The following is a 12933-nucleotide window of genomic DNA, read 5'->3' on the forward strand; positions in this document are numbered from 1 at the left end:
GGCCAACTAACAAGGACACAGAGTTGCATGCATGGACTGGATCTAAACCCCCTTACAAAATATAGCATATAGGCAGCTTAGGCTTCATGTGGGGACTGCATCTGATGTGGATACTCTTGCCAGCCTTTTGATCACTTCCCCCTAGTGGGACTGCCTTGCCAGGCCACAGGGGAAGAGGACATGTTCAGTCCTGCTATGACTTGATGAGCTGGGATGGATGGGAAGGGAGTACCTATGAGGAATAGGTGGCGGGAGGCGGGGAGGAAGGGTGGGACTGGGAGGTGAAGAGGGATGGAACTACAACCAGGATGTAAAGTGAATAAAAAATAAAATAAATAAATGCATGAATGAATACATAAAATTAAGGACAATGAAATTATTATTGGATACTTAGATGAATATACTTTCACAGTTTTGATATTCACATTGTAAATAAGAACAATGGTTTGTAAATACTTTAATTATCATTCCTGTATTTATCATCTGTGACAGACAGTATTAGCTGCCTTCCAAGGTCTATCATTTCTTCTTTGTCATTAATAGAATATTGATCTCGATTTTTTTATTAAAAATATGTCTACTTAAAAACATTTCTCCCTCTACATAACCTCTGATTGTGGCAGCCACAGGAGCCCTTTACCCTTTAAGGCTGCAGAAGCCAATCAGGTAAAATACCGGCAGGAGCTGTTTTCCTACCACCATGCTGACAGCCATAGCAGACCTGAGCTTTTACAGATCATTATCCCCTCAGTCTCACTCACCACACAACACTGGACATGAAGAAACTCAGGAAACTCACAGAAAATGGATTATAACCAATAATGGCATAGAAAGGGGCTACAGGAGATGTTCTTCACTCACTCCATCACTAACTAGACAGAATCACTTTCACACCTGAATTCTTTGTTATACTACAAACATGAAGCTAGAGTTCTTCCCTGGAAACTGCTGGCCCATTAGAGGTGCAGAAATGAACAGAGGTCTCTCTGTCCCTGGACAGCAACAGTAGCCAACATTCAGCAGGGATGGCAGACTCCATTAATGCCTCCCTGATACATTTTTGACTAGAAAATGCTGTTCTTTCAACTATTACCATATTTTTAAATTTTTAACTCTTTTTTTTTCTGTTCAGTCAAAATGTTTTCCTTCATGTACCCTATTTACTACAATTCAGGCTTTACTTTTCACATTATAGATTTCTTTTTTTTTTTTTTTTCAATGCAGTTTATTCAGGAACATTGAACAATCCTCGGACCCCGGGGAAAGCCAGCCCACAGCTTAAATAGCCTCTGGGTAGCCAACCCAGGCGTGCCACGGGGGCAATGCAGATAGGTCCACATACATGGAAGCAAGCCAGATCCTCGGCCTTAGCCAAATGTGGAGTTGTTCGTGACAGAGAGCCCTCACCATCGGGAAGGTGGAAGGCGGAAACCAGCTCCATCTTTAAGGCATAGCATTCCGCAGCTCGACATTCTACAGTGAAAATCACTTTATCACTGCCCTTTAATTCCTGAAGCCTGCATGCTAGTGACATTCTCAACCAGGAACAACTTTTCTCATCCACCTGCCTTTCAACACTACCTCAGTGTTAATTTTTCTATCCTTTGGAAACTTTTTACATTTTTTATTACTTCCCCTTAACCAAAATGATAGTAACTGCTGTGTGTCTTCCTTGTCTTCACACCTCCCACAATCAGTTCCCTTTTATCCTCACTCGGTCCAGCGTGTTCCGTGGAAAGTATGCTTCAAGGGTTTCTTGTTATCTCTGTCTTCTCTGTCTTTACTGATCTCTCTGTTGTCCTTAGAGTGTCTGGCTTCAACTATGACTTCAAGCAAATATCTGGGTTCACACCTCAAGCTGAGAACATTCCCTCTGAATTCTAGCTCTTGATTTTCAAGCATATTTGATCTTTTCCCATCGAAATACAAAACAAAAACAAAATGAGAGAGGATCAAATTCATATTTCTACCACAAGTTTACATGTAGTTATTTTATGTTATGCCAGTCATTCAGGATCAAAATATTAGAAATCTGTTTCCTTATTTCATCTCTTACATTCTATGTATTAAACTTAGACCATTAAATCTTTTTACTCTTCTTTGTGGTATGATGTTGGCTTAAGGATCCTGAAAAAGAGACAGACTTGAACTCAGAGTTGTTAATGTTCACATTGCTGTTTTCTTCTCTAAAGGCAAAGCCTTTCCATGTCAAAGGGGATACTGAGGACTAAATAGATCTTTTCTGAAAGGTCTTCACATCTTTTAGAGCAAAGGAGCCTAACTTTTTAAGCCTTTCATGTTCTTAGTTTCTTCCTTTTCCCTTCCTTCCCCCACTCCCTTTCCTCTCCGGCAAATACTGAGTTTTCTTTAATGAACTTTGGCAATGCCATTCATGTACAGAGCACACAGTATTAGAGAACAGGTATAACTGCAGTAGTTCACTATACTGAGAAACTTAGGTCTTCATCTCTGCTGTCTCCCTCACCTCCCCTTCCTTGAAGGAGCCTCAGCATTTTGACCATCCTCAAAGAGATCACATATACTGTACCACAGGGCACAACCTAAGTGATTCTTTGCCTTGAGGGTACAGATTAAGACACTAGGCTTAAAACTGCCTCACTTTTACCTTTTTACAACAAAACTATTACCAAATCCCACAATGCATTCATCTAATATTGCAAAACCATGTTCTCAAAAAGGACTGCAGACAGTTACAATACAAGCTTGCAACTTTGCATTTAGCACTCTATTACTGGTATCCATATGCCTACCCAGCTTGACTGTGTCCACATTAATTCCTTACTTTCCCTCTACAATTCTGTCCATAAGTGCAGCCATGTAACACATGGCTAGTTTTGCTCAATGACAGATCATATGTGCAGTGAGGATCTCATGAGGGCACTATTTAACCTCATTGTGTCACAAATGTCTTAATGTGTTCAAGATAATGTCATGGTGTAGTCAGTGATGGAACCAGTCACCCAGCAATCCCTCAAAATGCAGTCTGTTGATATGGATTCACATTCATTCTTATCACACTGGAAAACACTTTTCTGCAAACCCATCTTCAGCTTCTGTCCTGGTTTAGTTAGTTTTTCTAACAGCTGCAATATTAGCCTTCCTTCCAGATTTTGTCTGTCCTAAAACTCAAGTACTACAAAGAATCCTTATCTTTCAATATCTGTCCAATAATGTGTAACTTCAAGTTTCAGGGTTTTCTGAGAACTTCTTTCAGTATTTATGTCTAATATGTCTGGTTGTTCCAATATCACTAATTCTATTGAAAAATAAGTAAGTATTTTACCCTCTTTAAATAATAATATAAACTATCTTATGCCATTTCTACAATTAAAAAGTTTCAAAAAAATAGTTTCCAGAAGAATCAACATATATAAAAATAAATATCTTACAGTTAAAAATGCATTTAAACACAATTTGATTTTAAGATTGACATGGTTGTGTAAGGGATATACAAGTAGATATAAAATCATTGCTAATGGTTTCACCAGTAAATATTTTATAAAAGGTACAGAACAAAACTGTTAAACAGATTATATACTTAAGTATAGAATTTCAAGTTAAAATTTTATATCTATGAACTGATTTTGAAGGAAACATTCATTGAATGAGTTACCTTTTTCAGCGATGAGCAAATGTCAAGGTATAGCCTGTCGTTGAATCTTTTAAATCTCTCTGGAAGATGCCAGTTCTGAATAATTTCTTCATCAGATATAACATGGTGGTCCAGAGTTTTTAGAGTCCAGATACTATTGACAAGAACGTGCCTATAGCCATTCTTTAGGCTCACTGGACAGTCAAACATGGTCAGCCCTGTAAGGGTTGAACAAGCAGCCAGTACACAGATGTTCTTCAGCTTTGAAAGCCCATTGTCATGGAGAAAGAGGAGCTTTAGGTTCTTGAGTCCACTCCAAAATTTCTTATCTGGAAGAGTCTTTATCTGAAACAATGTTTAAAACATGAATAGTTCCTTGAAACTCCATGGAACATGGTACAAGTTTTAATATAAGAGCTTTGCACATTGTTAGTGGCTAAAAAATAACCAAAACCAGAATTTCCAATTATCTGAATGATGAAATGGTAATGCCAATTTTCCTGAAGGTGTTTTTTTTTTGTTTTTTTGCAAAGTTCAAATGCTGAGGAAAACGTAAACTGAGCCTTCACTGCCCTTGGTGGAAATTCACTACTCAACTCTCATTTTAAGGCCTCTCACTTAAAGCCAGAGTAGGGATAATGTAACAATTCTTATAAAATCTGGTGTTAATAAGAATGAATCTAATGGTAGTTACCTGGAAAAAACATCTATGCAAAGGTTAGTCTTCCATAGAACCTATTTAGATCATTTATATCATTCATAAGTGGTATTGCTAAGCATAAGACATAAAAGAAAAAAAGGGGAACTTCTAGGAGCTTGATAACTGAATCATAAAATTTTTCATGTCCAGATTCAGAAACACGGAACTAGTATGGACAGGAAAAGATTTTGATTATACAACTAATGACAAACCTTGATATCTTCTTGAAGGCAAAGCAAGCAGTTTTAGGAATCTTGCTGTCCTTCTACCCTTTACAGGACTGTAATAAAGACAAGGATCATATTGAACAAGGTTTCATCACAAAGTCACAGAGGAATATTTTGGCTCAGGGAACTGCCTGCCTGCCTGAACAGACTTGTCAGATCTGGACTCTTCTGATATTGTAGAAAAGCAAAGCCTGCTTTTGCTTTAGCAACATATGAATGCTGCTAGAAAAGCTGCATAGTATGTTAAAAATCAAAGAAAAAATGGTGGTCTTATGTCAAATATAAAAGGAAATATAAATAAGGGACTAAGATATTGGGCTTCCATAGAAAGATAAGCTTGATAGAACAGGAAGTAGGGAATAACTTCTGATCTATTAACTCTGTTTAAAATTTAAACAGAGTCAAATTCAAATAGACTCACTGTGTCTAGCATTTCTATAACTGCAAGGCTTTATGACACTGATTTTAAGGAAAAAGGCACTGAGTTAAAAGAAAACTGATTTTATCATAATGTTATTTTTTCCAGTTTCAAGATATTTTTATTTCAACCAATTTTTTCTTTTTTGTTAATTTTTATTTTTTACATTAATCACAGGTTATTTATTTTGTATCCCAGCCATAGCCTCTTCCCTCATTCCCTCCTGATCCTGCCTTCCCTCCCTTATCTCTTCCCTGCCCCTTTCCAAGTCCACTACTAGGCCAGATCCTCCTCCCCTTCCATCTGACCCTAGCTTATCAGGTATCTTCAGGACTGGCTGTCATGTCCTCCTCTGTGGCCTAGCAAGGCTGTTCCTCCCATGGGGGGGATGGGAGGGGAGCGGGTAAAGGAGCTAGTCAATGATTTCATGTCAGAAATAGTTCCTGTTCCCTTACTAAGGAAACCCACTTGCATACTGAGCTACCATGGGCTACATCTGAGCAGGGGTTCTAGGTTATATCCATACATTTAGCTCTTATAGAATTTGCTGTTTGCTCACTTTGTTTCTTTTACTTTAATATGCTTATGTAATCAAGGAAGACTTTAGAAAAAAATGTACCCTAAAAAAATTGTGTAATCAATGATTAAAGTTTTTGAGGAAATTATTTGTCTGAGAGACAGGTTGTCAGAGCAGATTAACTCATACCTGCTGTCTCTCCTAAGATGAAACTAGATGGCATCCACCACAGCTCTACATCAACAGGTACACACTGAAGAACATGTTAATCAACTTTCAAAAATTGTGTCACCAGCACTTATCACTCAAGAAAAAAATTGATAAAAATCTAGAGGGTAGAGTGAATGCTTTAGAAGAAGCAGCATTATTTATGGTTATTCAAATATAAAACATTAAATTTACATTAATTGTTTCCTTTCATTTAGAATTTAAATAGATTTATGTCAATTCACTTTCATAAAATGCTTTTAAGGTGACCTGGATTGGAACAATTCTGAGGTAGCCATAAACATACAGTCTTTACATCAACAAATTACAAGCATTCAGCTTGTAGTTACAAATTCAACTCAACTGGAGTCCACCTCAGCTTTGGAGATTGCAAATATATTCTTATGCTCCCTCACTTCTTTTGTCTCAGGTCTGATATGCTCAAGCCATGCCTAAGTGTGGCTCGCTTGCCCTGGATTTAGAACTTTGAACTGTTCCCTCCCTTTCCTGCATCATATCTGCCTGCATACTGCCATTCTTCCCACTATAATGATAACAGACTAAACAGCTGAACTTAAGCCAGACCCAATTAAATGTTTTCCTTTGTAAGAGTTGTCACAGGCCAGGGGGTGGAGGTACACACCATTCATACCATACTTGGAAGGCAGAAGCAGTCACAATCTCTGTGAGTTCTAGGACAGCCTGATCTATAGAGTGAGTTTCAGGACCACCAAAGCTGAACACAGAGAAACCCTGTCTCAAAAAACAAACAAACGAAGCTGTCATAGTCATAGGGTCTCTTCGCAGCAATAAAAACGCTAACTAAGACAGGAAAAGTGTTTACTGCATAACTTAATTAGCAAACAGACATAAGTACTTGCCTGGTTTCCATGGAGATCAAGTTTGATGAGCTTTATGCAGCTCTGCAGTGGATAAATGTCAGTAATAAAGTTGTTAGAGAAGATGCACACTCTAAGTGAGATGCAGGACTGCACACTTTCCATGGACTTCAGATGAAGCCCATTATACTTCATAAACACAAAATCTTTCTGATCTTCTACTATATTTTCATTGTAGTGACTCCATTCTTCATGACTGGTAAGCTCTTTTGTGATTGTTCCATGAAACATCTAGGAAAGATGAAGATTTATGCTTAAGAATGAGTCAGGTGCCTGCAGAAATGGCTCAGTAGCTCAAGTCACTAGCTATACTTTCAGAAGACTAGAATTTGGATCCCAACACCAACATGTCAGCTCAAACTGCCTGTAACTACAGCTCCAGGAGATCTGACACCCTCTCTGTGGCCTCTAAAGATATCCACATGTACATGTCATATACATATGTACAAAAACATAAAACAGAAACACATACTAAAGATAATAATTACTTTCAAGTTTTAAAAATCTACCTGAAGATAAAACATATTATTTGATAATATATAGTCATAATAAATATGAATAAAGTAATTCAAATAAAAAGATTTAACTACCATACAATCTTCTATTCCACAATATGTCACTACTTTTTAAATTTTTATTTTTTTAATAATTACAGTTTATTCCCTTTGTATCCCAGCTGTAGCCCCCTACCTCGTCCCCTCCCAATCCCACCCTTCCTCCCTCTTCCCCTCCCCATGTCCACTGATAGGAGAGGTTCTCTTCACCTTCACTCTGACCCTAGCCTATCGGGTCTCATCAGGACTGGCTGCATTTTCTTCTGTGGACTGGTAAGTCTGTTCCCCCCTTCACGGGGAGGTGATCGAAGAGGCAGCCACTGAGTTCATGTCAGAGACAGTCCCTGTTCCCCTAACTAGAGAACCCACTTGGAGACTGAGCTGCCATGGGCTATATCAGTGCAGGGGTTCTAGGTTAGCTCCATGCATGGTCCTTATTTGGAGTATCAGTTTCAGAGAAGACACTTGTGCCCAGATTTTTGGTTCTGTTGCTCTCCTTGTGTAGCTCCGGTACCCTCCAGGTCTTTCTCCCCCTTCTTTCAGAAGATTCCCTGCACTCTGCCCAAAGATTGGCTATGAGTCTCAGCATCTGCTCTGAGACCCTACTGGGTAGTCTTTCAGTGTTCCTTTGGGGTAGGCGCCTGTACTGTTCCCTGTTTTCTCCCTATTCTGATGTCAGTCCCATTTGTCTTTCTGTGTGAGGATTGAGCATCTTACACACGGTCCTCCTTCTTGCTTAGCTTCTTTATGTGTACAGATTTTAGTATGTTTATCCTAAATTATATATCTAATATGTACTTGTAAGTGAGTATATATCGTGTGTCTTTCTGCTTCTGGGATACCTCACTCAGAATGATCTTTTCTAGTTCCTATCATTTGCCTGCAAATGTCATGATTTCCTTGTTTTTAACTGCTGAGCAGTCTTCCATTTGTAATTGCACTACAATTTCTGTATCCATTCCTCTGTTGAGGGACATCTGGGTTTTTTTCCAGATTCTGGTTATTACAAATATAGCTGCTATGAACATGGTTGAGCAAATTCAATCAGAGAACTCCTGCTGATGAACACCTTCAGCAATATGGCTGGATACAAAATTAACTCAAAAATCAGTAGCTGTCCTATATACCAAAGACAAAAGGACTGAGAAAGAAATTAGGGAAACTACACCCTTCACAATAGCCACTAATAACATTAAGTACCTTGGTGTGACTCTAACCAAGCAAGTGAAAGACCTGTTTGAAAAATTTTCAAGTGTCTGAAGAAAGAAATTGAAGATATCAGAAGATGGGAAGATCTCCACAATATGTTAAATGTCTAACATTGAAAAATTACCACTGTCCTTATTAAAACTAAACACCAAAAGGAAAATAAAACTTCATTTTCTACAAATAGAACACATGTAATTCACAAAATAATCATTTCTACACAAGACATCAAAGCTACACCTAAGTGTAGCATAAATTACTGTCCTGGTTTAATGTCAATTTGATAAAAAGCACTAGAAAGTATTAATAAGTTGATAAAAGCCCAACATTTGTAGAAGAGCCTATGAACACAGCCATAGGAAGTAAAGGCCACCACTCAGACTGACATAGCCTAAAGAAAGCAGCCATCTTTAATGTGTGTCTTTAATGCTCTAACAGAAAAACTAGTATTAAGAGTTATAAAAAACATTTGGACTTTGAATCTAAAACTTTTAGGTTAATGCTTTATTATATAACCTTTTATGGTATCTTCCATATCCATGAATTTGCCCTCACTATGGGGTAATTCCAGATTTTTATAGAAGACAGTTAAACATTACCTTCAGAAGGATTCATAGCATGAACAGTCTACCTGGTGGCTTTTTGCAAGATACACTATTCTTCCTATTAGAAGAAACAGTTTTTACCAATAGCAAATAGACTAAATCTACATAATCCAGATAAAAATAAATGTTGAAATTCATATGACGCTAATATCAAAATAACAGATTCTTTAATATCCTGACCTAAAATTATAGTAGTATAATATATATAATATATTATATATAAGAGCCAAAGATGCAGAGTCTTTTAATCAGGAAATGTACGGACACTCTGACATAGATTAGCTTACATTACAAATTAATCTCTCTTGCACATATGGCGCTATAGACCTGGCACAAGGAGCCACATGTCTATAACATGTTGAGTTCTATAGACCCCAAAATGCAAGCTGTACCTACATTATGTCTTCTTTACTTTGATTATACAAAGTAGAACTCTCTCCTGGGTTCTCCTTTCAAAGACCTACTTTTCCTTTTCCATTTTGGTGTAGTTTGGCTAACTTTATGTGTTGACAAGGGCTCACAAGCAACATGTCCTCAAAAGACCAACATGTCAGGCTGCAAAGCAGAAAATAGGTGTACTTTCATTTGGAGCCACTAACTGTTCCACATGAAATTGCAAACATTTAGGACTAAGCAATGTTCTGTCTTTTTTTTCTCTGCACCTTAACCAGTTGAGGGATCCTGTCAGTTTCCTTCTGCTGCAGGAAGAAGCTTCTCTGATGAGGGATGAGAGATGCTCTAACCTATGATCTAACGATATCATTAGGAGTCGCTTTAATACTTTTCACTTGCCAGAGTAATGGTAGTAGATTCTCCGGTGAAATTCATTTTAGACTGTGAATGCCGCTCAGCAGTCAAGCAACTGCCTAGTACTACCAAGGACCTCTTTTGATACCCAATATTTAATATAACTCACTTTTAAAGCATGCAGAAACATTACATTTCATAGATACAGCATACTTCATCAATCCAGTCACCAATTAAAAAGATTTTAGTTGACTTAAATCTTGGGAGATTACAAAGTTGCTACAAGTAAATTTTTGCTGGTTTTCTGTATGTATTTTGTTTCAATTTTGATTAATATCAAGAAGCCCACTTTCTGCTCATATAATATGCTTTATCTTGTGATGAACTGCCTATATCTTTGAAATCATCTCTGCTATTTTGTATCTCCATCAGCAACAGGCTGAGAAATTATTTCTTCACATTCTTAGTAGTATTTGGTATAACGATATCTTGAATCATGGCCAGTCTGATAGCTATATAGAGGTACCTCACTTTTCAAATTTGTAATTCCTACCGATATATGATACTGAAAATCTTTCTATGTGCTTGTTTGTTATCTGAGTGTGTCTTTTGATAAAGCATTTTTCAACTCCTTTGTTTATTTTTTGGTTGGCTGTTACCTTATTGTTGAGTTTGAGTACATTGTATTATTTTGGATATCAGTGTTTTACAATCTTTTCTCCAAGACAGGCACTTGACTTGATTTTCTTAATTCTCCTTTTAATCCAACACATGAAATCATTTTTAAAAATATGTTCATACAATCAGTACCCATCCATATACAACATCAAAATTCCATTTCTCTATCCAATTAAAAGTGACTTTATGCACCACTGCATCAGTATACAAATAATATATAGTTATGTGTAATTTTATATAGCTGTGTCATTGTATATAAAGCTTTATATTGCAAATTACTTATCCTACTAATCATTACAACTCATTTATTTTAAAACATTTTAAACAATGCAATATGTTTATTCAAACAGCTTTATCTCCCCATTTGCTAACATTCATTGAGTCCATTTTGTACTGCCTACATACTGTGTGTGGGGCCATCCACTGAATCATGACTGACCTACCAGAGGCCACAACCTTAAAGAAAACAGACTCACCCTCTCCCAGCAGCTATAAATGGTTCATACCCCTCCTCAGCTCTGAGGAGGACATGTATAAGTTATAATGACTGACCTGGCAAGATACAGCTACTACTATAACAGTGAAAAGAATTTCATGGGATTAACAACCTTCTGATTTGAATTTACAGATTTAAGTCACCCTCCTCAACAGAGAGGCACTGTTATCACGCACTGTTATTGGAACCTGTGACAACACAGGTCACGAGGATCTACTGCAGAAGCTAACCTGCTGAACAGACATAGCATTAAACTTACTCTTCATGACAAATCATTAGGCCTGTAGATCAGAACATTTGTCAACCCTCATCAGAAAAGTCTCCTTTTGCAGTAGATGGCAACTGACAAAGAGATGCACAACTGGTCAGTGTGTAGAGACTGAGACTACATAATGTTCAGCTTCTGAAACTGATATATCAATATTACAGCCTTCCCTCCAAAGGCTCAGGGATCATTGCATAAGAGAAGTGAAGAGACAGTAAGTGCCAGAGGAGGTGGACACAGAGGGCAGCTGCACACATGAACTCACAGCAGTTATGACAATATGCACCAGACCTGCACAAACGCAGGAAAGAGCAAACTCATTCCTGGAATGGGAAGGTGGCCATGAAGTCCATACAGCAGTTTCAAATTTAATTATTGTTTTCTTTCTTGCTTATAAGAATGTATGGGTACCATACATTCTTATGTACCCATACATGTATGTAGGCCTTTCGGACCTTTGTTATTCCCTTTGGATCTCAATCTAGCTCTGAAGTTAAAACAAATCCCATCTGTATTCTGACAACTCACAAAAGTTTCTAGCAAGACCTGTCTTGATTTCCGGAACCACATACATAATGCACACAGTCACATACAACAATTTCCACTATATATACACACACATTTGTTCTACATATCCAATATGAAAGGTCTTCTCTTAGGAATTCACTGTTCTTCCCCATATATGGCTTTCCTCATCTCATTTAATGGCATCTTTTGCTAGTTTCTCTGGTGTTCCCCACTATTTAGTGGACACGTTTCTGGTTTTTGTATTGCTGGAATGTGTCTACAGTCTAAGCAATGTCTCCCCAACCCCCATTACTCTTTTAGATTTCCACCAAATGTTTCCTGATTGTGCTACTGCAGTAGCCTCCAAACAAAGCTCTGTGTTTGTGCTACTGTAGAAGGCTCCAAATAAATCTACTTCCATTACTGCCCATTTCAGTATGTCCCCTTTAAACATAAGACAACTCACCAAAACCCTGGGATGACTTCAATTCACCAACTCTGACTTCTATTGCTCTTATTCTCAGACCTAAAACTTTCTGTATTTTCTAAATTTTCTTTGTCAGCAAAGAAAGTATTGTGAAACAGTAATCTCTTCCCCACAAATGTTTCCACTTTGACTAAGGAATTAAACGCCGAGGTGAAGTCTTTCAGTGAAAACAGAAGCTTACTCAGAAACTTAGTGAGTTCCTAAGGAGATGCTATGCAGAGTTCTGAGTATGATTTTAATGAAGAGGCTCTTCTCAACTCAAATTGTAGGGAATGATAGGATTTCTGGGATTCAGACTGAAATGTCTGTCTTCCTTAAATGTTGTTACTCTGTGCTATGTTTAAAGTTAAAGTGATTAATCTGTAGAACTCGTTATAAATTAAGCACGCTACAATACATATAAACAGCAAATGAAAGTATGTTCAAAAGGCTGACGCTTCCCAATAATGGGCACCTTTGGCAGCTTCTCCAAGCTGTGAAGCAGGACAACTGAGCTGTTGCTGACTAAAGGCAAGTTCAAGACTCGGCCTGGGAGGTTGGCCAACTGATGAGGGCACTGAGGTCAGGCCTGCCTCTACGGAAGGCCTCGGACAGGAATGGAAGCTGTGGGGAAGTCACCTCAGCATCTGGTGATGGATGGTTCCACTATCATGGGCGGGTCGGTCCTTCTGGCGCGCCTTGCGCCGGCTGTCAGACATGGAAAGATGGAAATAGCCGCGCCGCCCGCTCGGCTAGGGCCCCATCTGCCACACAGAGCGTTGCCCGAGAAACTGCGCTTATGCGGCCTGAGAGAGATTCCAGGGACGC

At 38.2% G+C, this 12933-nt stretch overlaps 1 protein-coding gene across 4 annotated transcripts in view; it reads right to left on the minus strand.

The window, feature by feature from the left end:
* Positions 1 to 12924, minus strand: part of Lrriq3 (leucine rich repeats and IQ motif containing 3) — a 93431-nt gene extending 80507 nt beyond the window's left edge. For 2 of the 4 annotated variants that reach the window (XM_060392443.1, XM_060392440.1), the window contains exons 1-3: positions 12745 to 12924; positions 6564 to 6812; positions 3635 to 3958 (exon numbers count right to left, since the gene is read on the minus strand). In XM_060392443.1, the coding sequence (XP_060248426.1) occupies positions 3635 to 3958; positions 6564 to 6812 (573 nt within the window). In that variant the 5' untranslated portion in view covers positions 12745 to 12924. The other 2 variants (XM_060392441.1, XM_060392442.1) reach the window with 2 other exon arrangements.
* Between the last annotated feature and the right edge of the window lie 9 nt (positions 12925 to 12933).

Source organism: Meriones unguiculatus, chromosome 10 (assembly GCF_030254825.1).
Source record: "Meriones unguiculatus strain TT.TT164.6M chromosome 10, Bangor_MerUng_6.1, whole genome shotgun sequence".
Classification (NCBI taxonomy): Eukaryota; Metazoa; Chordata; class Mammalia; order Rodentia; family Muridae; genus Meriones; species Meriones unguiculatus.